This window comes from Staurois parvus, unplaced genomic scaffold (genome assembly GCF_062004578.1).
Source record: "Staurois parvus isolate SC_StPar_1 unplaced genomic scaffold, SC_StPar_1.0 ptg000091l, whole genome shotgun sequence".
NCBI lineage: Eukaryota > Metazoa > Chordata > Amphibia > Anura > Ranidae > Staurois > Staurois parvus.
Window position 1 is genome coordinate 1,848,134 of NW_028317887.1, and position 27,875 is coordinate 1,876,008.

Sequence of the window (27,875 nt, forward strand, 5' to 3'; positions counted from 1 at the left end):
GCTCTTCACTTGATCACGATGGGGCTCATAAGTATTAGGGGGGCTGCGGCACACAGAAGTTTTTTACCTCCATGCAACCACTTTAACACCACATTGAAAAATGCATTACTTGTTAACCTACATTTCTTTTGGATGCTTTTTAGACCTGTTATAGACACTATTTACATGCATTCTGAATAATCCCATACAATTGACATGAAGGGGAAAATGCATGTCAATAGAGCAAAAAAAAAAAAAAAAAATGAAACAAGAATACATTTTGCTGATGCACAACAGAATTCTGTATAAAATATGTCAAAGAACCATTTATACACATTGAACTTTAAAGCTGAACTACAGTCAGACCTATAAAACACAAACAGTAGAAGGACAGTCATCACAAGTAAAATTTGCTGCATTGCACAATTGATCATAAGAGAGATGCCGACAGGATGAGAGAGAAGCGAGTTAATCTCATCAATGTGGTGTGGCTCCTTCACAGATGGGTAGCTTCTAGACCAGTTTATATTGCTCAACTGCAGTGTAGTTTGCAGAGAGATCTCAGGGAGTGCATAAGGGGCTGTGCAGACTAGGCTTTGGGATTGTGTCCATGGCATAAGACTAGCACACTTTTGAAATCATTCAGAATACACTGACACATGCATTAGAGCTCACCTTCTTCTAGCCTGTATTTGACTTGATTAAAAGGATTTTCTTAAATTCCCATAGACTTGTATGGGAATGCAAAACCCCTTTTCAAAGCATACAAAAGACCAACATAGGCACAAACCTGGCTGTGCTGTCAGGTAAACAGAATTACAGATTCAGCTTTTCATATAAATGTCTTTCAGCTTTTTTTAATCCTGGAGTTCAGTCTTAAGAAGAACTGCTTTTTTTTATAAGATCACACAAGAAAATACAGTTGGTGTGAACACACCCTAAGGGGGATCAACTTGACACCATATTTCTATTTTAAAATGTTTTCACTATATGGTTACAACAATGTAAGAATACATGTAAATGTGTCATTTAAATCTCTGTAGGAACATCTTCAGTTAAAGTGGAACCCCACCCTCTCAGTCAACATTGACTATTTTTAATCCTTATGCTGCTAGAATTGGTAAATAGATAGGAAAGTATATATCATATTTACTTGTTTTAAACTTTTTTTTTTACATTTTTAAAAAAGTTACTTCATCGTTTTCATGCCTAGGTAAATTTATGTCATCCCAGGAGTCTTCAAGAGGGGGGGAGGGGGTTTTCTTTGCAAAAGCACACCCTCCTGCTTTCATGCCTGAGCTAATGGGAGATGGATTCTAGGAAGTAAATTCTACATGAATCTTCTGCCCTTACTCAAGATGGCCACAGCCAAACATGCTAGGGGATGTTTTTCAACGTGCTTTCTCAGCAAAATAAAGTATGGAGATGCCCTTCAGGCATCCCATGCTGAGTGTCAGAGGTAGAAGAGGAAGGAAATTGGTGGGGTTTTGAAATACCTGTCACTTTCTTTTCTCTCCTTTCAGTGATGATAGTTCAAGCTAGATGGCATCTGATTGGTCAGCAGCTTACCAGGCTCCCTGATCTTTCGGGAGAGCCCGGTAAAAGGCAGTGGCAGTAGGGGAGTAGGACCCCCTTTTCGCTGCTTGTAAAAAGTAATCCAGTGGCTCCTTGGCATGCAGGATTCTTTTATGGTGAAGGGAATTACGGGTAGAAGAAAATGATATCTCAATCGTTGCTACAGCTTCACAACTATCACCTTTCCAATCCAGCAATGTACTGGTACATCGCTGATTGTGAAGTGGTTAAAGACCCTATAAAAGTAGAGAAAAATACCTGCTGATCTACCAGAAATACACCCAGCCCCTAATTTTGTTCTGATACCACATGCCTACTCCTAGACTAAACTAGCAAGAAATAATGCCAGTCCTGCCAGGTTTTCTGTTATTAACCTACTGAAACCCCCCACATCCTCATCTCAACATATGATTCTGAAGTACAAGATAAAAACTGGGGGGACTCATAGAGATAACATAGGAAGTATTCACAAGACAGATCTAAATTTCAGACATGATCAAGAAGCATTTGTCTGCTTATCAAGCAGATGCAAAAATCACTTTCAATAGTATGTTTGACAGACCAAAAGGGAGCAAATAAGAAAAGTATATTGTTAATGTTTACATACACTTCATAGAAAAACTATTTCAAGCCTGAAAATTCAAACAAAGCAGATTATGAAAAAAACTACAAAAGAAAAAGGTTACCGTCCGTGAAAACCACATAGTGGAAAGAGCAGTAGAGCCAATGGTATAGACAGCTGAAGTTACAATATATGGCCAAAAGTTTACATGACACCTATATGAGCTTGTTGGATGTCCCATTCTAACTCCACTTATCAATGCACATATTTGCCAGTACATTAAGCACATCCATTCCAACTCCAAGTACAGAAAATCACACACAGCCAAAAAATCTCCATTTACAAAACTTTAAAATACAAAGCCATTCCATACACTTGTGCTTCCAACCTTGTGGTCACAGTGTAGGAAAGACCCTTTTTTATTCTACCATGGAGGAACTCGAGGGAGTGGTCTGCACGCACACTTGACTTCAACCCTACTGAATACCTTTGGGATGAATTGGAACACTGGCTGTGAGCCATGCCTTCTTGTCCATCGTACCTGACCACAAATTTCTAAAGACACACTCCAAAATCTTGTGGAAAGCCTTTCTAAAAAGGATGGGGGTGTTATAACAGCAAAGGAGAGAGGGGGCATCCTTATATTAATCCCAAAGGTTTTAGAATGGGATGCCCTACAGGCTCATATATATGATATAGGCAGGTATTCACTTTTGCCCATACAGTATAAAACTCTCCCCTCTGGCTCCTATTTACAATATAAAAACCTAACCACATAGAAAATGAATGTTATGCAAGAAATATCACCTATTTTGTGCAAAATAAGGGGCATGATAAAACCTACATCAAATGAAATGATCAGACTCCCTGTGGGTCTCAGGTTTTTACCACAACATACAATTAGTTGTCTGCTATGTGAAATGTAAAGACTGGCAGCTGTACAAAGACAGAATGACCTTAGCATTTACTCACAGTCATATCCAGTTGCTATTTCCTGTCCCATTATTTTCCATCCCAGGTAAAACATTTTGAGGTTAGCAAAGGCTTAGAAAAAATAACCTCAGGACATCAATAATATTAGACTGTTTACAGAGACTGAACCATCCGTTACAGACAAAATTGGATCTGCATAGTGCTGAACTGGGAATAAGCTGTCTGATTTAAATAGTAAAGTAGCTCACACTAGGGCAGGCCATAGATGATGCGATTTTCAGCCTGCCCATTGATGGATTGAATCTCGGCCAGTCCCTGTTGAACCGGCCGAGATTCGATCCATCTATGGCCGGCTTTAGTTATTAACTTTGTTAAATGCATTAGAGTTTCTTATCCATACAAAAGTTTCCTGCTTGCTTTGTGAATTCAAATTTAACTTCTAATGATCAATACAAACAGCTGAACCATTTTAATTACTTACATGTGCCCTGACACATGCACATTTTAAATGTAAACATAACCTAACAAAGATGAGAGTATTGCAGTTATTACAGATGCTAAGGACCATAATTGTAGGTTTTTCTCAAAACTATATATGTCCTTAAAAATTTGTCCTTGAAGACATCTCAGCATTTCTGGTGTTACATGGCCCTTACAAGCCTATACAGGAAAGCTTATTAACTTAAACACATAAGCCTTCTGGCATTTGCCATATTTGCCAAAATGCCAGCGTAGACCTGGATCTATTTTTTTTTTTTTCTTTCAAACATAGCTAGGCAACACTTCTTGAGGCTGGATGGGAGCCTTTTCTGTCAGGATTCATTTCTCTCTATTATCTTACTAGATACCCTGTCTTTAGGATAAACTATGCTTTAGGGGAAATGGTCAAGAAAGCTTCAGAAATAGATTTAAAAAAAAAAAGTATTATTCAAAAAAGTCTTTATTTAATTCACAAGCTAAGTATTATAGCAAAGAGATCACCAGATCAAAGACATTTAAAAACCCCTCATTTGAATTGGATAGCCCATGCTGATCTCTATTCTATGCACCAGAGACAAAATCTATAAAATTTTGGCAAAAACAATGCAGTGGAATCATAGGCACTATAAGTATATTGTTCAAGATTGCTTCTATGTGCCTTCAAAGAATTTCAAAGGTTTAAAAGAAACAAAACCCAATGGCATTATCTCACTGTCCAAGCAGGTATAAAGGTATTCATGTCAGTCTTGTTATAGCCTATCCTTTTTCTAAAGGGCAAATATTTTTGATTTCTTCAGATTCATCCAGATTAAAGATTTTTGTTTTCATTTACTTTGCTGTGGAAATGAGATTTACAACATCTTATTTATTGTTAGCTGTTTCTTGTATGGAGACCTCTATTATGTTTTCCTTTCCATTTTAAACAATGGTACTTTTTGTTCCCATTGGGTCCTGCTTTGCTGTACATGCTGTCATTATAGTGGACACACACAAGGGTTGTTGTACCTACATGAATATGTCAAGTCTGAAATCTACTCATGATTTTTTATGTCAGGGCATCGTTTTTGCCAAAATTATAAAGCTTATCTCTAATGGTCCTCAGGATCTGCACCCACAAGGACTATTTCAAATAACATGAGAAGAGTCTATGAAAGTGTGTCCATATGTTGTTAAAATTCTGGTGGTACCATTTCTGAGATAACTAAAGCTTTCAATATCATATTATTTAAAAGAAATAAAAGTCTGACAGGGATTTTAACTCTTTCCCACTCAATCTAAAAAAAAAAAAAAAAAGAACACAGTAGTGACCTAGGGGTGGAAGGAGGGAACTCATGAATGCAGCAAGGGATCATGAGATCAACACTCCTGAAGATACTTCAGTCCATGATTCTACTTCATCAGAGTGGTGTTTGGTGGCATGGGCAGTGGGAGAGGTAAGTATTCACTTGCTTCTTTATAGGGATAGCTATTATTGGCATTTCTACTTTAGCAACTGAGCTGCTTTAATTTGTCACTGATTGCATTTAATGCACGCAAGTTAAACGGATAACTCTATTCACAGCCAAGTAACCATACTGGTAAAAAAAGCTAGCACAACTCAGCTAGGGCTTCTGATTGTTAAGACTGCATATGTAGACTGTCCACCATTCACCTTGCCTTGTTTACTTTAGTGTCTGAGACATCAGGCACCTGTGCGATAAGCACCTTTTGTCAAACTATAATTGCTGTTGCAGTCTGGTTACTGCAGTGTTCTGATAAACACAACATTGGTAACAACTGATAGCAACCATTTTCACATCTGCACTGACATTTATCAGTGCTATAAAAGCTGAGGATGTCTGGATTTACAGAATCTGGGATGGAAAAGGATAATTAACATTTGTACTCAGCAGCTGCTTACCATTCATGGAACAACATTAGTTGATATACTATTTCCATTGTCCAGCCTGGTAAAGGAGTAAACATGTATGGTAAATGGTCATGTTTTACATTTATTTATAGAAGGTACTGCTTCCATTACATGTACAATAAATGCAATACACATGTAGTGGTTACTTAAATGTTAAAGTGGCAGAGCATCTTCAAGATCTGCTGACCTATTTTTTCTATTTAAAAATTAGTATTATAGATTTGAAGTGTAAGAAAAGCTAACTATCCTTATAAATGTTCCCTCCCCCCTCCTCCTACCTATCCTGCCTACCCTGTATAAAAAAAGAGAAAAAAAAAAAAGTGTCTACTTACTTATTTTTAACCTGCTCTGGTCCGGTCACGTGATCTCGCAGCTCAAGCTCAGGGAGCACTCAACAGCTGTTGTCAGAGCTCCCTCCTCTCCCCTGCAGCAGCAGCTTACTGGAACAGGGGAGCTGGAAGTGCAGGATTACATGACCAGAGCAGATTAAAGATAGACAAGTACACACATCTGGCTGGATAGGTAAGAGAAGGGGGAAAGAATGTTTCTAAGAATAGTTAGACTTTGGCTTTTCTTCAACTTTCCAGTAGGAAAACATTCTATTTACTTATCTAAAACTTTGTTTTTATATTTCTTCAGATACTTCATGGTTTCCAGACCTAGGCAAATTATGTCATACACCCAGGAGTCTTCAGGAGGGGTTTTCTCAGCATTGTAACATTTTTTTCATGTGTGTCTGCTTCTCTACCTTTTCTCTCCCACTTTATTGTCATCCTGTGTTCAAACACACACACAGTGGGGGTTATTTACTAACACAGTAAAGTGCAAAATCTGGTGCAACTCTGCATAGAAACCAATTAGCTTCCAGGTTTTATTGTCAAAGTTTAACTAAACAAGCTGAAGTCAGAAGCTGATTGGTTACCGTGCACAGCTGCACCAGATTCAGTAAATGTACCCCACAGTCACAGAACATAGCCAGCAAGAGCAATTTCTGTTCCCAATCTGTGTATCTGATGGACACAGAGGAGGCATCAGGGGTCAAATAGGCCAACAAAAGTGTGCCCCATTTCTTTACTTATATCTTACATAACCTGTCTATACATTGTGTTTCTCTCCCTACCACCCCTTCCTAAAACTGGATGCGCTGTCAGACCCTCAACACCATTCCTTTGCATACTGTACCTGCCATTATACCTGCTGTACTCTTCTCTTGCACATACAACCCACTGTCATACCCTCCGCACTCCTATCCTGTACATACAGTGTCCTGTACATACAGTCTGCTGTCATACTTTAACCACTTCAAGTCCGGACACTTTCACCCCCTTCCTGTCCAGGCCAATTTTCAGATTTCAGCGCTATCACACTTTGAATGACAACTGTGCGGTTATGCAACACTGTACCCATATGAATTTATTTAGCATTTTGTTGAGACAGATAAAACTTTATTTTGGTGGTATTTATTCACCGCTGGGATTTTAATTTTTTTTTGCTATATAAATGAAAATGTCCAAAAATTTTTAAAAAAGTGTTTTTCTTATAAAATTTTGCAAATAAATAATCTTTCTTCATAAATCTTGGCCAAAATGTATTCAGTTATCTTTTTAGTAAAAAAAAATAAAATAACCCAAATTAGTTTAAAACCAAAAAATTATAATTTTAAAAAATGTTTTTACATTTTTATTTTTTTTATATATATTTTTTATTTTACATACTGTCACCATAGCAGTACAGTGTCACCATAGTGACACTGTGCTACTTGTGGGGGGTTATAAAGATTTTTTTTTTTTTTTTTTTTTTTTTACACGGATTGCTTTTACACCCATAAAGGCAGTAAAAGCAATCATTTCTCCTTCTCTCTGACTGCATTCTTGCAGCCATTGAGAAATACTGTGTGAGCTGTGATTGGTCACAGCTTGTCATATGGTACAAGGCTGTTGAGAATAGCCTTGTACCATGTGACCTCTGTGATCATTCACAGATTTGACACGTAGTAAGCAATGTCGTCAGAAGTGTCATCTTGCTTACTACTCTAAATGTGATCACTGATTGGCCAATAAGTGATCACATGATTGGGACCTCACACAGAGGTTCCGTACAACGATTGGTATAAAATTGTGTGTGGAGGACACAGCGGGCACTGGATGGCAGTGCTGCGCGCTCCCAGGGTGCGCACACAAGCAAGGGGCAGGGAGGCCATTTATAAATGGCCACCCACCCCTGCACTGCTCCCATTCGACTGTTTATATACATGGGCCGGATGGGAAGTGGTTAATTGTCACGCACTCTGCAGTCCTCCCCTGCACATACTGCTCAACTTTATACTTTTTCTGATCCTCCATGCACACACTGTCGCAGCTGTCATACCCCAGGATTCATACCCTCCACACTCCTCTCCTGTACATGCTGCTAGCTTTCACACCCTCTGAACTCCTCTCCAACACATGCTGCCCACCTCTGATACCCTCCTCATGCCTTCCCTGTACATACTGTCAACTGTCTTGGCCTCAGCACTTCTTCCCTGCACATTCTGCCCACTGTCATATCCTTCCCACCCCTCCCTAGTACATACTGCTTGTTGTCATGCAGTATGTGCTGGGGAGGAGTGGGAAGGATGCCCTGCCTGCATGTACTAGTCTGGTGGACAGACCCTTAAAAAGAACCAGGTTTCCCAAGAAATGACAACTTTGTTAAGGTGAATCCTGGTGGGACAAGTCACCCTCTGGCTTCTCATATGTCATAGATCATCCAATAGTGAGATCTTCCTGTCAAAATTCCCATCTCTGTTCCTGGCCACCAAAGAGTTTTAGTATTTCTGCTACTTTTAGATATTCCAACACCTTCTGGTAAAAGATAATTCCAGGCAGATAACTTCATTAAAGCATAAATGTCAATGAGTCCAAAATCACAGGACTTCTAAACATTACCCTACTGCTAGAAAAAAATTGAATGCAGCCAGTAAAATAAATATTTACCAGATGTCACCCCAAACTTTAGTCTCTTGCACAGTTTGCTTTACTTTTATTTCCAACTGTTACTGTCTGCCTGGGTATTTCTAAGTATTCTCACCTAACAATGCATGTTTTAACTCATCCTGTTGCATTCTCCTCAATATGAAATATATATTTAAAAAAAAAAAAATCAACAAGGATTGTTGTGTGATCCTCTCAGTGGCTGTGAAGTCACAGGAATTAAAAGTGATAATAAAAAGGCAAAAAAAAAAAACATGTTATTACTTACCTGCTGTGTGCAGTGGTTTTACAAGAGCAGCCCCAATCATCTTTTTCTCGGGTCCCCCACTGGCACTCCTGCCCTCTCCCTCCCGCCAAATGCCCCCAGAGCAAACAACTTGCTATTTGCTTCATTCGCACACAGAGCCGCAGTCAAGCCACGCCCCCTCTCACTGGCTGTGATTGACAGCAGAGGGAGCCAATGGCTCATGCTGCTGTCTCAGCCAATGAGGAGGGAGAATCCATTGAGAGCTGGGGTTCGCATGCACAATGCTGGATCGCGATGGGGCTCAGCTAAGTACTGGGGAGTTGGGGGCACTGCTGCACACAAAGTTTTTTACCATCATGCATAGATTGCATGAGGGTAAAAACCTTGAGCCTTTAGTACCACTTTAAAATCTCCCATATAGGGTTCCCAAGAAATGTGAATACAATTTCAGGTGGATAAAATGCACAGTTCTAGATAGACTGACACTTCAAATTCAAAAGCTGAAAAAGGTATTTGCAAACACACATTAGAAGGCTTGGCATCTTATTTATAATTTCATCCTGTTCTCGGTTTTCACCCATTGTAGGATAATTTAGGCTTACTGGAGGCTGCCTGTCTTCCAAATATATCAACTATATGCAGAAAAAATTTCTTCAACTATAATCACATCTTTATTTAAAACTTCAAACAAACGTGTTCTATTGAAGCTCACCAGTCTTTTTTAATAAAGTCATTTTTATTCAGTTTTTTTTTAGTGATTCTTGAATATACAACACAGCATGAAAGAACATCCTCAATTATGGTGGCTGAATGAAATAAAACACTTCATGTCTTAAAGAGTATCTCTGTAGGGAGCCATGGTTGCCACTAATGATGAGCTAAGGTTAGTGGAAACTGCCACATAATAGCAGGCCGCTGGCTTAATTAGCTGCAGATGGGGAAGTTCCTGTCCCAGTCACACATAAAAAGGGATGTTGGTGACATCATTGGCCGAATATGGCCACATTTGGACAATGTTAACGACCAAATATGGCCATATTAAGACAATGATGTCACCAACATCCCCACCCCTTTGTTACATGCAGCTGTGGGGTGGGGAATTTCCAGACTAGAGCTGATTGGGCCGATCAACCCACTACCATGTGACAGTTTCCTGCGGGTTTGATCCAAACCTTTGCTCATCACTAGTGACAACCATGTCTCCCTACAAGGAGTAAGTGTAGTCTCCCTAGGACATTAAACTTTAGCTCATCACTATTTTCCACCCAAGCTTTTTTTCATCCCACAGGTGATGGGAAGATTAGTAGGATACAGAAGGAATATAGCATTTTCATTTCATCCCACATGAAGTGACAAGGACACTCCAGTTCTGGCAAGATCAACATATATTTTCTGTACCTGCTAAAATGTTTTTAGATTAGATTAAAAAAAAAAAAAACATATCCAGGACCTGCAACTGAGGACTGGTAAACTGCAATTTATTAAATTTTTGTTCATGGGTATACAATAGTTATTTAAGCTTTTGAAATATTTACTTGTACATCTCTATCATCACTAGTAGCTTCCTACATACATAAACCAATACGTACTCTTGGTTTCCTGGCCTTTTGGCATTTTGTTTTTATAACCTATCATAAGTGTAGGATTAATAGAAGAATAATCTGTTAATAAGTGTTCACCTCAGCAGGAGGTCGGAGAGGAAGACATATCCTTGGCACGTCCTGAAGTCATCCAGCAGTGTCTGAGACACGTCACTGGAGTCCTTGAGAAAGCAGGAAAGACCAGCAAACATCTCCACAATTTCCAGCGGAGACAGATCATTTGACTGTTGCATGTTCTGCACACATGTGGCCAGACATTCTTTCTCTGAAAGACAAAAAGTAAGAAACATGGGAAAAGCAGTTCACATTTGACACCAAGCTGTCACGCAGTAAAAGTACATGCAACTTTTCTATGTTATGTAACTCCATGTACTGAGCAGCCAGCATATGTTTTCCTTTGAGGAATGACTCAGTCACTCCAGTGTGGAAAAATCGGAGTCAAGGCAAAGGAATTGTTGAGGCTGGTTATTTCTCAAGCAGACAGCAAAATGTTAGTGATACTCAGTTTTTATTTTCCAGCACACATAATAGCACAGGCTCATGAAATGTAATTTCTTTTGTGTGTTTAGATGGAAGACTGAAAATGTAAACATAAAGTCTGCCTCCAAATCCTCTTATGTGATCTTTGATATCCCTAAGATGACTGAAATAACAAGCCTTACTGCACTGCTGAAAGAAGACACAAAAAAAAAAAAACACCTGACAGGAGTACCCTATTAGGGCTTAGGCTTTCCCATTGGTCACTGGCAGCCAACAAGTAGGATGTCAGAACAAGTTTGTGAAGACTTAGTTATTGGGCTTCCTAAAAATACCAGAGCAAACAGTTCCTTCTACATCTCTTACCTCTATTGGCCCTCTACTATGATGGGCTGCCTCACTAACAAACAGGAATGTGCATGAGGCAGGATGGGGCAGGCAAGCTTCAGCACTGTCAGGAAATGCCATAGTTTTGTCCGAGGGTTGGAGTGAAACGCTGCAGATGTGTACAGGCTTATATGCCTGCATGTCATATCTATCAGCAGCTTATTGTTTTCTGAAAGTCACAGAGTTAGTTTAAATTTTTCTACTTACCATGTATGTATTTCACCACATTTAGGCTAAGCCCATGTCGTGAAATGGTCATTAAAACTTCACCGGCACTTTTTCTCCAGGGAAGGTTGTATGGGGGGCACCAGGATGTTATTGCACTAAAGAGGAGTTGAAGGTCATCTTTCTGAGCCAGCTCCTCTGCTGGAGATACATAGTTGCACAACTTCACTAAAATCTGAAAAAAAAATAATGGCAAAAATTAGGGAACATATCACATGACTCACATTAGTATCCAATAAAAATACATCTATATTAGGCTGTCTATATATTATACAATGTTTTTGTACAATTTTCCTTTACATTACCATATAATATAATAATATTCAAACCTAAACCCTTTCAATTTGTATGTAATCAGCCAGGCCGCTGCACTACATAATTTAAGTACCGTATTTTCCGGCGTATAAGGCGACTGGGTGTATAAGACGACCCCCTAATTTTCCAGTTAAAACATAGGTTTTGGGCTATACTCGCCGTATAAGACTACCCCCCTTCCGAGGCAACGCCATTTAAAAACATCAAATTTTTTAGTTGAAATGGTTATGACTTACCCGTACTTAAGATCCTTCAAAATCCTCATGTTCATCCTCTGACATCATAAGTTCATGAATGACATCTTGTGATACATTTGTAAGACAGTCATCATATGGATCAAATTCCAAATCAGATGGTTACCGCTGGATGTGCGGTAATACGGTAGGTTCGGCTACATACAGTATATATACAGCCCGCTGGATGTGCAGTAATGTACATACAGTATACCGCGCTGAGCCAAGCTGGCTCAAAACAAATGTCCCTATGATTAATCTGTCAGCCCGCTGGATGTGCGGTATATACAGTATACTGCGCTGAGCCAAGCTGTTTCAAAACGTACCGGTACGTCCCTACGGTAATCAGACCGCTGGATGCGTGTATGTATGGTAGCTGTGGCTACATACAGTATACACTGGGCCAATCACGGCGAGCAATTTATTCTACTAATGAATACAAAGCCTGCTCAGATTGGCTGAGGTTATGACATCATCAGCCCACCTCTCTGACTCAGCCAATCCGAGCAGGCTTTGTATTCATTAGTAGAATACATCACTCGCCATAGATTGGCCCAGTGTATACTTTATGTAGCCGCAGCTACCGTACATACACGCATCCAGCGGGCTGATTACAGTAGGGACGTACCGGTACGTTTTGGAACCACTTGGCTCAGCGCAGTATACTGTATATACCGCACATCCAGCGGGCTGACAGATTAATCTATCATAGGGACATTTGTTTTTAGCCAGCTTGGCTCAGCACGGTATACCGTATGTACAGTATTACCACACATCCAGCCAGCTTGACCCAAACAAACTCAAGGTTCACATTTTATACCCCGCGTATAAGACGACCCCCAATTTTTGGGGTATATTTTTAAGTATAAAAAGTAGTCTTATACGCCAGAAAATACTGTAAATCTAAAGGAGCTTGAACAAGAAAACTGTATAATGTATGGCCAGCTTTAAAAATTATCCATATGAAAATAAAGCAGTCAAGGCTATACTCCAAAATTCATGTGCATCAATAGAACACTACAGTAAACTCATGGTATAATTGGATCCACAATTGCCAACCCCCTCCCCCACATCCCAATCCTGCAAACCAGCAGCATAAAGGTTCTGTATAGAAAGTTCTTCTTCTAAACTTCTCCCACCTGATTCATGCACTCAATACATAACCATGGGGAAATCTCCAGTCTGAAACATATGCACATGCTGACAGTAAAAAACAGGAAAAATCACATACAGAATTTTCAACATCCCAAGAGCAATCACATAATAAATCATTTCCCTGGCATTGCCCATTAGTTTAGACTTATAGCGAGCAAAAAAAAAAAAAGTAACACTTCCTCAGTGTCAGGCACTGTCAATACAGTGAGATGGTAGTGTTACTAGCATAGTGTTGTTGGTAGCACTAGCATAGATTTAGATGAACAAATCAAAACCAAACTCCAGCTAACTCTTTTTAAGCAGTTACAGCAACAGTTTTTCGTTTGGAATAAGGGTTTTACATAAAAGAATAAAAGATGATCATTGTAAATATCTCTGCCAGTGTTAAAGCGGAACTAAACCCATCAATTTAACAATTTCAAAAAACAGTTATATTCCCAGCAAATGTCGGGAATGTAGTTGTCACAATTGCTTGCAAGCTCAACCAAACTGTTAAAACATCAAATGGAAGGTGTCATAACTGATCACATGGCAGTTACAGATCAGAGGCGAAGATAGCAGCCTCCTTAGTTGAAAACGATAGGAAGGTTCAGTTCTGCTTTAAATGGGTTACATCAACCCTCTAACTGCCAAAATTAGCTGACCAGCTTGGTCTGATAAAGAAAGTTGAAAAATAACAGATTTACTGGCTGGACCAAACAGGTGAAAATAAAGGTTAAAAAAAAAAAGAAAAATTAATGCAGCCAATATAACTATGCATTGGTAAACTGAAATGTTAAAAAAAAAAAAAAAAAAAATATTTTGGGGTTTAATATCGCTTTAATATAGTCCAGTTGTTCTTAAAAGGATACGATCAAGTTTAAATAACAATTTTTCACTATGTTCCTTGTTAAACCTGCAGCTTTTGGGTCCATGCACACTGGCTTAAAAAAACAAACGCTGCTTCAACAGGAGTTTTGCCTGTAGAAGCAGCTCAATGTTGTAGAAGCAGCTCAATGTTATCCAATGTGCCCATGCACATCAGGACATTTAGAGGCAGAAAAAAAACCTTCTGGTCTGCATTTTTTAAATGAGTTTTCTGACCAAAAAAAAATGCTAAATGCTCCTAAACTCTCTTAAACACCTGTACAAAAACGCGCTATGGCTCCATGCAAACTAGAGTTTAATTTTAACTAGCGAGTGGTAAAAAAACACTTGTAATATAATTTTTAGTAGCATTCAAAAGCTTTTAGGAGTGTTAGCGTTTTATTAGCGTTTTTCTAGTACATGTAGAGGAAAAAAAAAGCTAGAAAAAAAGCTTAGGAATGGTTTAGAAGCGTTTGGTGTTTTTTGCAAAAAACTCAAAGTCAATTTTTTTTCTGCTCCTAGATGCTGAAACTCAAAAAATGCTACTAGTCTAAAGTAAAGTAGTGTGCTTGGACCCATAGGATAACATGATTTAGCTTATAGGAGCAAAAAGAAATATGCGGAAAATAGCTTCTAGGACAAGGGTCTACAAACTTTCCAAACAAAGGGACAATTTACTTTGGGGGGATTATGGCCAGTGGGGGGAGGAAATGCCCCAAGCCCAACATCAGTGATCGTAAACAATGCCTCAGGCATAGTGTTCAGTTGCATAGTGTCTGTGGTCAGTAGGATGAGGAATAGTGCCCCATCTCTGGTATCAGTGAATGGAATAGTGTCCCATCATTGGTGTCTGTGGATGGAATAGCACCTCATCTATGGTATCAGTGGGAGGAATAGTGCCCCATCATTGGTGTCTGTGGATGGAATAGCACCTTATCTATGGTATCAGTGGGAGGAATAGTGCCCCATCATTGGTGTCTGTGGATGGAATAGCACCTCATCTATGGTATCAGTGGGAGGAATAGTGCCCCATCATTGGTGTCTGTGGATGGAATAGCACCTCATCTATGGTATCAGTGGGAGGAATAGTGCCCCATCATTGGTGTCTGTGGATGGAATATCACCTCATCTATGGTATCAGTGGGAGGAATAGTGCCCCATCATTGGTGTCTGTGGATGGAATAGCACCTCATCTATGGTATCAGTGGATGGAATAGTGGCCCCATCATTGGTGTCAGTGGATGGGACAGTGCCTTATCTCTGGTGTCAGTGGATGGAATAGTGCCCCACCACTGGTGTCAGGGGATGGAATAGTGCCCCATCATTGATATTAGTGGGAGGAATAGTGCCCCATCATTGGTGTCAGTGGATGGAATATTGCTTCATCTCTATCTCTGTGGTCTGTGGATGTAATTGGGCCACATCATTGGTATCAGTGGATGGAATAGTACCTCATCATTGGTGTCAGTGGATGGAATAGTGCCCCATCGTTGGTGTCAGTAGATGGAATATTGCTTCATCTCTATCTCTGTGGATGTAATTGGGCCCCATCATTGGTATCAGTGGATGGAGTAGTGCCCCATCATTGGTGTCAGTGGATTAAAAATTGCTTCATCTCTGGTGTCAGTAGATGGGACGATGTCCCATCACTGGTGTCAGAGGATGGAACAGTGCCTCACCATTGATATTATTGGGAGGAATAGTGCCATATCAGTGGTGTCAGTGTTAGGAATAGTGCCTCAAATCAGTGGGAGCAATAATGCCTAAAGGGCCAGATAAGAGCTAGCAAAGGGCCACAACAGGCTCTCGAGTCGCAGTTTAGAGACCATTGTTCTAGGGGCTTCAAAAATGCTAGTGTGCATGGAGCCTCAATGAGCTTTTTTTCTGCCAAGGGAACGTGTGTCTTTTTAAGCCCAGTGTGCATGGAGCCTTAATATCCTGCTCATCTATTTGTCCTGTGGAGCAGAATCTTTTGAGCACACAAGAGATGCTCATAGTTTGTCTCTCTTGATTCTTCAATCAGTTTGCTATAATAACTTTGAGGAAATTAAAAATGCAAGTGATAATAGCAGGGTCATTATCTGTGGAAAGCAATGATGAGCAAAGGGAAACAGACACAGAGATAGGGTTTCTACCAACAGAGATCTGAGGAAATGCTTCTTTCCTCAATCTATCGCATGAAGGCTATGATGCCAGACACTTACAGTGCATGGGATCCCGTGCATACATCCATTTAGCCTACCAAATGGCATTTCTCTCACTTTTCTATTATTACTTTTTTTATTGGATTGAAGCAAGACACCTTTCATTAGCTTTCTAAAAAGAAGATAGTAAACTTTGAGCCAAATACAGATGTTTTTGTCTTTTGAGGCAAGCTTAAAAAAAAAAAAAGAAGGTTGTGAAAATACAAAACTGCCAGACAAGAGATGATTACCAAAAACCCATGAGTCACCTAGACACAATAACATTGTGTTATTGCGCACTCCCATCATAACAAAGAACAAAAGCTTGCTTAATTAAAAAAAAAAATGTAATTCAATTTGTTTTAAAGCTTTAGGCTACACAATGGTGCTTTACAATGTCAGGGATCTCATTTGAAGTGAAATTTCTCTGTTAATACCAGCAAGGCACACGCATGTAGGAGAAACATTGACACCAATTTTAATGAAGATGAAGTTCTTAAACTAGGGCTGAAAATTCTCATTTAGACTCAGAATAGTCATTGAGGCAGATGGCTTATCAAATATTCTATTAAGAAATTGCAGTGGGGATATTAAACAGATCGATAAGTGCAGACGCCAGATGGAAATAACTATTGCAAAGGCAGCAGTATGCGTAATGATTTCTGATGTAGATTCAGTTTAAGTGTTTGCTCCAACTCAACCAAAACCATCGGATTCCTGGTATTCCAAATGCAGGTGCTGTTTAGACAAATCACTTTAATGCCTATGTGCCATCGAATCAACAATAATGGTTTAACCTTTACAGAGCTGCAAGAAGTTCAGCATGTAATACAGTTAATTGTTATCTAAAGTACATTTAAAGCTCTGGTGTCTCTGCAGCCTGTGATCTTTGCAACCAGTATTTACAAATTTGAACTCCACTCCTAGTGCTCTTTTAGACTGGCAACTGGGGGGCAGTAACATTGGGTGTGTGAGACAAAGTTTTGACACCCACCTAAACTGTCCCAATACAGCCAGACCACGGTACAGATACCACAGCCACGTTGCTTTGCTTCGCGGCCACAGTATTTTTAACTGGAGTTGCAGAGTTTGTTGTAGAGCCACCTGTCAAACGCACCCTTTTCAGTTTAATAGGACTATGCACGTGATTGTGGTGTGGTAGTGCGAAATTAATGGTTAAATGAGGAGGTGGGGAGACATTATAACACTTCTTCACAGGTCGTCAAATGCCCCCTGAAAAGTGATCAGAATGTAGATTGCTCTTCAGAGGGCACTTCAAGTCTGAAAGAGCCATAAGTGTTCATTCACACTAGCCCATGGTAAAAAAAACACAGTCTTACTGTTCAGTACAGTGTCTCTGTGAGGTCTGGCAGGGGGTGTTGGGATGCACATTTCAGCGCATTGCTCTGTTTACTATTCTTTTTTTTTTTTCCTGACTGTATTTGGACAGCTTGGTGCACTGGGGTGCACTGACATGCAATGTCATCCAGTGCGCTGCAGAAAAAATTACAGCTTGTCAGCAATTTTCCACACCACACCTTACATCACACTAGCATTGTGGTGTGAACAGGCACATACAAAACATTGTTTTTAATGGGACTTCGCAGTGATTTGTATTTTTCTAGTGCAGAAATACACAGGTCCCCGCATATTTTACTTATTTATTTCAGGTACTTGTATAGCGCTGTCAATTTTACGCAGCGCTTTTACACATATATATATTGAACATCAATATGAAATGCTGCACAGTGGGAGGTAAAGAGAGGGAGGAGCCTGAACGTGGCGGCGGCGGAGAGCATGAGATAGGAGCTCTCCGACAGGACTCCTTCGCCTAAACCCTACCCAGCAACCCCATCCAAGAAGAGGCATGAGCGGTTGAAGAGGTACCTGGAGAGTGGGGACCTCGACGGCAGAGTGGAGCCCTGGTGCGGAGAGAGGAGCTGTTGGTGCGGGCTGATCTGCCCGGCAACCCGGACTGCGGCAAGTGAGAGAGCCAGGAAGCCGGGTTGCCGAGGTGACAGGAGAGCGGCGTGACCACGTGATCAGCCGCAAAGGAGCGTTGGGAAAGGAGAAAGCCGGCTGGAGTCTCACAAGAGGCAGGGAGAGACAAGGCGGCTTCTCCGAGTACCCCCCTGGCTGTACCTGCACCGAAGGTGGGGAAAAAAACGGATACCCCTGCTGATCCAGGAACCAAGGACACCCCTAGAGGAGAAGATATAAGAGGGGGAAAAATTAAAGGAAATGACCCTGTGGAATCCCCAAGCAAATCGTTTGGAACTGAAGTCAGCAAGCTGGAACCACACCGAGGAGAAGGAGGGGTGAGCTGGGTGAGTGGAGGCTGCTGAAAATTGAAAAATAACTCATAAAAACGTGGTTTATCATTTCCTTTGTATTTGTTTATCGCTTGCGATACAAAAAAAAAAAAAAAAAAAGAAGAACAAAAGAGAAGAGAAAAGGAGGGGATTCCCAGGGTATCTGGAAAGAGAGATTAATTTAGCAACTGAAGCAGGAAAACTAGAGAATAATCTAACAGGCAAAAAGGGGACCCTAATATAGAAGCGTATTATCTAATATCACATGGAAAAATAAAAGAACCCTATAGAAGACATGAAGAATAAGAGCATTAAAAGGAAGTGGGCTTAAAGGGTCCCAATCAGGAACAATTAAAAAATATACATCGCAGGGAAATATAACCCCAGAAAGGTTACAAAGTACAAACGGGAAAAGAGAAGGGGACATCAGTCTGGAAAAAAGCCCTAGATTATCATTGGGCTTGGATGTCACTAACCAGCAGATATTGGAAATGGCGGAGGAGAGAGAAATGGAAAGTGACCTACAAGCATCAAATAAAAAAGAGATGGCAGAAATGTTTGAGGCCTTAGAAAAGATAATAAAGAATGAAATGGCAACTATACGGAAGGATCTGGGGCAGGTGCTGACAAGAGTGGAGGAAATGGAAGGAAAAGTAAAATATCAGGCCCAGAATATATCTCAATTGGAGGAAAAAGTAAAAAGTATGGAGAAGACGCAAGTGAAGTTGCTGTATAAACTGGAAGTACAAGAAAATAGGGACAGGAAGAACAACCTAAGGCTGAGAGGAATCCCAGAGACTATAGAAGGGGAAATATTACAAAAAGAAATATGTAAAATTTTAAACTCCATATTGAATAGAGCTGCGTCAGAGGTGATTAAAACAGATGGTGTTTGGAGAAAAGGAAAATTTCAAAGTGGTGGGAAGGAAAAACCAAGAGATGTAATAGTTCAACTCCACAGATATGGGGACAGAGAAGAGATCTGGAGGAAGATTAAAGGGAAAACAATGATTAAATATGGTGAAATGGACATTCAGATCTTTGCAGACCTTACACCAGAAACTTTGTGGAGAAAAAGAACTTTGAAACCACAGACAGAGCAGATGAGAAAAAAAGAAGGTGTTCTATAGATGGGGAACCCCAATTTGCCTGATTGGGTGGAAAAATGGGATAACAGCCTACCTGAGATTCCCAGAAGATATGAGAGATTTTTGTGAAAAACTTGAGTTGCAGAGGATGGAGATCCCTGGATGGGAAGAAGAAAATAAAGGAGGAGAGGCAAGACAAGAGGAATGGCAGACTGTTAGAGGGAGAAAGTAGAATTAACTACTGTCTAAATAGAGATTCTTCTGAGATTTTTCCTAGGGGTGAAACCGCGGAATGTTAAAAGTAAAGAAAGAAATGATATAACGGATGGGAGGAGTTGGGGAGGAGGGCGAAGGAGGAGGAGCTGTCCATGGGCAGAGTTCAAACCCCAAAAATAATCAACAGTGGGTCTTAGAACCACAAATGATTAGTAGGTATATTAGATGCCTAGTGGTGGGGAGGGGGGAGGGGTGAGGTTAAGGGGGTTTCGACGGGGTGTGGGGGGGGGGGGATGGGGGAGGGTGGAGGGGGGGGGAGGTTGGGGGGAGGGAAATGGAAAATAAGGGTAACACTCTGCAGGATTGAGAGAGGTATTAAAGCAAGGGAAAAGAGAAGGAAAATAGTTATGCGATCTCCGGTTGGAAAGGAAAAAAGAAGGATATAAAAAGGATGGAAGAATTACAAGTCATTACTTATAATGTAAAGGGGTTAAATTGTCCTGGGAAGAGATTTAGGTTATTTAAGGAATTACATCATCAAGCAGTTTCGGTGTTTTTTTTTGCAGGAGACACATCTTGAGATAGAATCTAAGGTGAAGTTGAAATCTAGAGATTACCCAACATGGTATTATGCAGATTCCCCGATTAAGAGAGCTAAAGGGGTGGCAATAGGGTTCAGAAAAAATATAAGATTTGAACTGAAGGATAGAAAAGTGGACCCAGAGGGGAGATATTTGTTTTTGAAGGGTAAAATACAAGAGGTGGAGTGCACAGAAGCTAATATATATTGTCCAAATAAAAAAACAGAGACGTACTTGAAGGGTGTGTTAAAAAAGTTGATGGATTTTAAAGAGGGTTGTTTAATATTGGCAGGAGATTTAAATTTTTGCATGGATCCACAAAAGCATACAACTTCTTATGTGCAGCGAGAGGGGAGTAGATCTTTGAGACTATTAAAGAAGGTGATCCATGAGTGCCAATTGGTAGACGCATGGAGAATCTTGCATATGAAAGATAGAGACTACACATTCTTCTGAAATGCACATGAGACGTATTCAAGGTTGGACTATATACTGATAGAACATCAATTTATAGAGTCAATGGTTAAAGCAGATATAGGAGTAATGACGCTTTCGGACCATGCCCCTGTTGTATTGAGGATAGGATGGGGAAGGAGGAGAACAGAAGGGGTAGGATGGAGGCTGAATGAAGCACTTCTTATGGACAAGGATATTGCACAGAGTATTGGGAAAGAAATTGAGAGATTCTTTAGAGAGAATGAGACAGAAGATGTGTCTAGGGCAACAGTATGGGAATCTCACAAGACATATATAAGAGGAATCCTGATTGCTATAGGGGCAAGAAAGAAAAGAGAAAGGAGAGAAAAAATTAGTGGGTTCTTAAAGGATATATCTGAGCTAGAACAGATACACAAAAATAGCACGGTAAAAGAAATTAAGCAGAAGATAACAAAAAAGAAAGAGGAGTTGGAAAATCTGATGGAAGAGGAGAGAAGGAGAGTTTATAACAAAGTGCTAAGTGAGAATTACAAATATGGAGATAGGCCAGGAAAATATCTAATGAGAACCTTAAGGAAAAAAAAAAAAACAGGAACTATATAGATAAAATAAAAAGCCCCAAGGGAGAATTGGTCCACTCAAATAAAGAGATCGCAAAGGTGTTTGTGGATTATTACAGGAAGTTGTATAATATCAACCCTTATGATGTAGTAAATAATATGGAAAAGGAAAAAAGGGAAAAAAGGAAGATATATCTAAAAAATGCGGGACTACCGAAACTAAAAGAAGACCAACTAAATTCCCTTGAAGCAGAGATCACACAAGAAGAGATAAAAATAGCAGTAAAAAGCATGGAGATGGGGAAGAGCCCAGGACCGGATGGCTAAACAGCAAGGTACTATAAAAAATTCAGTGAAATATTAACTCCCAAATTGGAAAAATATATGAACGCCCTGGGAGGAGAGATGGACATGAGGGGAGAATCTTTACAGGCTCATATGGTACTGTTACATAAAGAAGGGAAAGATGCCTCGCAGTGTTCGAGTTACAGGCCCATCTCACTGTTGAATTTAGACACTAAGATATATGCAAAGGTCCTGGCGAAAATAGGGTGATTCATGCAAAATTAAGCAATTTTCTCAAAAGGTATTGGAGTCAATAGGTACTGTATTATTATGATGGTTTTCTTTCCTTCTAACTGTGCCCCTCAAACATCTCATAATTACTTTCTTCACGAAAAAAAAAAAACAAAAAAAGACATTACATAAATAATGATCAATTACACAAAAAAAAAAAAAATACACAAACACAAAAAAAAAAAAAAACCCACTAAAGCCTCGTACACACGATGAGAACATGGATAACGGATCGTCCGTGCTTTTTTTTGCATGCTAGTCTCATATCCAAAAGTTACGAAAATTCTCATACGACAGAATACAATTTCGTAAATAATGTAATGTATTGTATTGTATTGTGATGTATGCTGTTGTTTCTGAGCATGCGTGGTCTTGGTCTTCCGATTTTTTTTTTCCGGACGAACACTGTACTGAGTAAAACAAAAATTGTATGTTCTGGTATCGTACAAGAAAAAATTTGGTGTTTGTAACTTTGGATAATTTTTCATGAACTGCCATGATCAGTACTAACAATCAGATTACCATACGATCGCTTCGAAAGCGGTATTTTTCGTCCGATTTTCTGATCGTGTGCTTCAAAGTCAATTTCCCCTAAACAGCTCAATGAGTTTTGGTTTCAGAAAAGTTTCACTAATGGGGAAATCTGTAATTTTCCTTTTCCAGGCTTCCTAAAATTATATTAATTATGAAGATGAACAGACACAAAACAAAACAGGAGAGGCAAACATACCAAGAAATACTAATGAAACACTGTCTTGATGGCAAGAAAGTATATTTCTTCTGCTTACTCACATTTACTGTCATTTTAATTGCTATCTATTTAATTATGCATGAATTTTAGAAGTTTAAATGTCAGGAACAAACAGACCCAGAATAGTAGAGTTCAGGGAAGAATGCTTTCTATGAAGTCAAGTGCTTGTTTGTAGCTCTGCACTGCATTCTGGTCCATTTTCCAAAAGGAGAAAGAAACATGGACAAAAAAAAAATAGGACCTGCAAACATCATTTAAGTGTGTCATGGAAACGTCCTGTATACTGAATTTTACCTATATTCTGTCTGGACTAAAAATGTATTTATTTATTTCAGGTACTTATATAGCGCTGTGAATTTACGCAGCGCTTTACACACACACACACATATATATATATATATATATATATATATATATATATATATATATATATATATGTGTGTGTGTGTGTGTAAAGCGCTGCGTAAATTGACAGCGCTATATAAGTACCTGAAATAAATAAATACATTTTTAGTCCAGACAGAATATATATATATATATATATATATATATATATATATATATATATATATATATATATATATATATATATATATATATATATATATATATATATATATATATATTGAACATTCACATCAGTCCCTAACCCTCAAGGGGTGTACAATCTAAGGTCCCCAACTCACATTCATACATACACTTATTAGGGCCAATTTAGACAGGATCCAATTAACTTACCAGCATGTCTTTGGAGTGTGGGTGGAAACCAGAGCACCCGGAGGAAACCCATACAAGCACAGGGAGAACATGCAAACTCCATGCAGGAGGCGCCATGGTCAGGAATCGAACCCATGACCCATTTACTGCAAGGCAGACGTGCTAACCACTAAGTCACTGTGCAGGGGGTTGGGATAAGTGCCAATGGGTTTTAAAGTTGTTCTAAAGGCAGAAGGTTTTTACCTTAACGCATTCTCTACATTAGGGTAAAAAAAATAAATAAAGCTTTTGCATGTGGCTACAACCACCCCACCCCATAATTACCTAGCCTGATCTCAAGCCAGTGATGTACACAAGAGCAGTGGCTCTCTCCCTCCTCAATGGCTCAGAGACAGCAGTGGGAGCCACTGGCGCCTGTTGCCTTCAATCACAGAGTGAGGAGGAGGATGGGGCCAAGCTACACTCTGTGTCACTGGACAGGAGCGCTGGCAGGGGACGACAGAAGAGGAGGATCTGGGCTGCTCTGTGCAAAACCATTACACAAGGCAGGTTAATATGACATGTTTGTTATTAATTTAAAAAAATGAGCATTTACAATCACTTTACGCTTATGGATGCTTTAAAAAGCTGTGGAAAAGTTTGGTGCCACAATGATATTCTAAGATGCTAAATGACAGTTGCGCCTTCAATATAAAAAATAACCTACAAACAGTCTAGAGGTACACAGGATTAGAGTATGCCTTAGACCAAGGTCACCAGAAGCAGGATTGCTATAAGTACAGACTTAGATCTACAGCTTTGAAATCTGCAATGCTCATGCTCTCTGCTGATTGGAGAGCTCTAGCCCTGACTAAGTAGGGGTCTCCAGAGACACCACTGCTTCCACACAAGGCAGAAGGGTCCTTTACTACGGCATGCTGGCAGAGGGCAGACTTTTCTACTGAGGTTGTGGCTGTTTTCTACGGAAATGCAGTTTTTCATGGAAAGCCTTTTCAAATTACCCCTAAAGCAAATGCATGCAACTGCATACAGCAATAGCAAGGTTCACTGCAGACAGATGTCTAGAATGCAAGGCAGTTTTGAATTTTAATTTAACTGCATAGAAGTCCTGTAGATTAGAAAAAACATTAGAACTTTGTAATTTTATACCACCTACTCAAAAGAATACCTTTATCTACCTTACAGAAAGTAACCTTATTTATAAAAAAAACAAGAGCCTTGTGATCAGTGTAGTGCAGTGGTGGTCAACCTAGATTTTGAGAGCCTCAAGAGGGCCCCAAACATATCCAAAAGGGCACACAATAGGCCTCAGCCAATAAGGTTGAGTAAATGTGAGGTGTGCACGTGTTGCAATTTCAGTATCATGCCACCTTTTTTTCAGTGCACACCAACACACTGCAAAGGTATAATTTAAAACCATAGGATATTAAGGCAAATTGACTTGTTCTTGTGTTGGGACTGTGTTGGGCAACGCTGCCCAATGCGGCTGGTGTGAACGAGCCCTGAAGGAGTTTTAATGCACAAAGAAATTTTGCTCTTACAACCATTTATCATCATCTACAGAGACACCCTCCAGCAATGAATAAATGTCATCCTCACTAGTCCCCTTTAGTTGAACATTAAATGAAGACGCTTTTCAGGGTATCATGGAAATCAGGTCCTAGTACCAAATATACTAACAATTTAGTAGCCCTGGTTCTATCAGCAGCAGGTCAACACTGCCTACAGCTGGGAAAGCAATGAGCTTTGAATGGGAGCCTCTGCTGCCGCATATATTTGTACCCAGTGGCTGAGATGTGGCCCAGCATTTAGAAGGCCAGTGTGAAGGGAACATCAGAAAGTCGGCTCACTGATAGCTGCTAGTGTTTACATTTAAACGGCACCATCACTGTGATGCCGCCAGCACTGGGCCCAATTGAGGCTTTTGCTTACTTGGTGTGTGACACTGATCAGGCCACACACAGGTGCCTATCGCGCAATGTGTTGGGTACCAGGGGTGTTGAGGGAATTTCTGACCCTTAAATACTATGTGAGGAGATAAGGGGCACCATAGCCAATATAATAAAACATTAAATATGATTTAAGTGATCAGAAAGCGCTTTCAACGGGCTCTGGGAAGTATTGTTTGGCACTGATCTGCTGTGAGATGTGTAAAATGGTATTTATGATCATACTTTTAGAAACAGTGACATGTTCCATGGGAATCCCTCCATGTCTTTCTAGCAATAGCTGCTGCGGCTATCTTTGCGATTTTTGAAACCTTCTAGGAGGATAGGAACTATCTAGAAAGCTATATATCCAGCCTACTATCCAAATAGAGCACCCATAATATACGGTAAGTAGAACCCCGCACCTGAGATGTGTGGGAGTAGAACTGTAAATATAACTACATTCACCACTCTACAATTGGCCAAACAGATAAAAGGATCTGTTGTTGCAGAAAAGATTACATATCTTTATGTTATGCCCTACGGACAAGTACCCTCTCCTTGAGTCAAAACTGGCCTTCACTGATACACTTGCTGGCTCAGTAAAACTAAGAATCCCAGCATGTTACATCTGCCCTTCTCCCAACCCTGTAGAGTACACCAATAACAGCACATTATACCTTCTTTTATGCTGTCTCTGTGAAACTACAAGTCCCAGCACAACATACAATACCGTATTAAATTTTCTTTCTACAATCAAAGATCCACATCTAAAACACCTTCTTTTCTTATATTTTATGAACTATCTAATTTAAAAAATGAAAAGCTATAATTTTTCCAAAGCAAATTCTGAAAGCCACCCACAAATATAGAAAGACATCTAAGTCATATTTATGGATATAGTGCAATAGAGTTAACTGGATGAGTGCTTTAGAGACTACTCTTTAAGTTATTTATTGATATGCTTCCCGGAGTTTTCAGACATGTCTAGAAGTCTCAAAGAAATGGATGGAATAAATCAACTCTCCATGATGGCTCCAAAAAGAGGCCATGAGCAAGAGAGAAAAAGCACGAACATTAGATGATATAAAAAGAGTGTAAACTACTAGTGCCAATAGCCGAATACAGCCATTTCCAACAGGCTATGACCATACATAATAGGATTTTTACCAGTTCCACAATATAGAAATCTCCCTCAACTTGATCATGTGATATTTGGTAGGTGTATGTTTATTATAGGGAAAGTACTATAGTGTTTTTGTTTAGACTCCTATCATAATGCATGGTGACACAAATTTCAGGAAGATGCGGAGTGTATCAGTAGATTTCGAGGAAGTCGACACCATAATATGGAACGACTGACGAGTTTCCTGTGAGATCTGATATTACTTATATTAAAGACTTAAGCTATGTTAACACATGTGGTGGGACATCGTTAGGTGGCTATTCCAGCGCAGCCCCACCGGACAAGGCAAAATATCTCGTCTCCTCTATGCCCGTTCACACCACTGGATTGTGGGTGGTGGTGTGCGGGTACAGTGCACTAAAACGTAGTTTTTTAAAAAGTACAACGTGCAATACTTTTTTTCAGTGCAAAGCAATCCAGTGCCTCACACCGTGAGTCCAGTAATTGAACTTTATGAGATGTCTGTGTGACACCTCAATAAAGCTTCTTTAAAAAAAGAAAACAGTGCAATGTGCCAAGCTCAGTATATCCCAGTGCGCTTATCTTGGCCTCACCACACACCAGCCACAGAGTCGCAATGAAACAGCATGTGTGAACGAGCCCTTCAACTAATCTGTCCTTGCACCTTCTCTGCTGGGAGCCACACAACCTCTTCAGCGAATGTCCCCCAGCCATGATTCATCCTTCCAGTCACACTCAGAATACTCTCCATTCATTCCTAACGAGAAGGCTTTTATTATGCGCCCAAACGGTGGATCACTTCTCTGCCGTAATAAACAGATTCTACAGAGCACGAAGTAGCCAGCTGAGAGAGCAGCAGTGGCAGTTATGCAGTTCGTGAAGATCCTGGAGGTGTGGGGAAAGGAGACATTTTGGGGTCGAGGCAGAGGGTATCATTGTCCTTTACAATGTGAAAAGAGGACAAGAGATTCATCTGCTGTTTGGACACACACTTGGACAGTATTTCACACAAAACCTACTCACTATAAATAGAATGCTATTACCTGCACAAAGACTTTCTGGAGCAAAGCTCTGCGCTCGGTCAAAGGCAGCTCATTCTCTGCTCCTCCAGGTACCTCAGGCACATGTGGGAGGTCAAAAAACAGGTACAGGCATTTAATCAGGGTGGAAGGCACCGACATTGTTGTCATGCAGTCCACGGTTTTCTAGTTTAAAGAAATACAGAAAAATAAACAGTTATTCAAACAATTTCTTCTAACAGCAGATGTGATTGGAAAGATAATTATACATTGATTTCCTTTAGAGTAGATAGTCTAGCAATTTAGTATCCATTTACTGTCGAGTCTATGTAAGCTGCTTAAAAAACAGTATGTTGCATACTAGAAACACTGCACAGGTACTTATTTTACCAGTCCATCAAAATCCAGCAGCACATACACACACATTTGTTTCACGACCCTAGCAATCCATTTATATATCTGT

The 27,875-nt window shown here is 39.9% G+C and overlaps 1 protein-coding gene across 6 annotated transcripts in view; it reads right to left on the reverse strand.

Moving 5' to 3' along the window:
* The window catches only part of WDFY3 (WD repeat and FYVE domain containing 3), a 363,148-nt gene that overhangs the window by 218,068 nt on the left and 117,205 nt on the right, over positions 1–27,875 (reverse strand). For all 6 annotated transcript variants that reach the window (XM_089670537.1, XM_089670536.1, XM_089670541.1 and 3 more), the window contains 3 exons: positions 27,437–27,598; positions 11,330–11,522; positions 10,337–10,523 (listed from right to left, as the gene is read on the reverse strand). In XM_089670537.1, the coding sequence (XP_089526663.1) occupies positions 10,337–10,523; positions 11,330–11,522; positions 27,437–27,598 (542 nt within the window). The remainder of the gene's footprint in view (positions 1–10,336; positions 10,524–11,329; positions 11,523–27,436; positions 27,599–27,875) is intronic.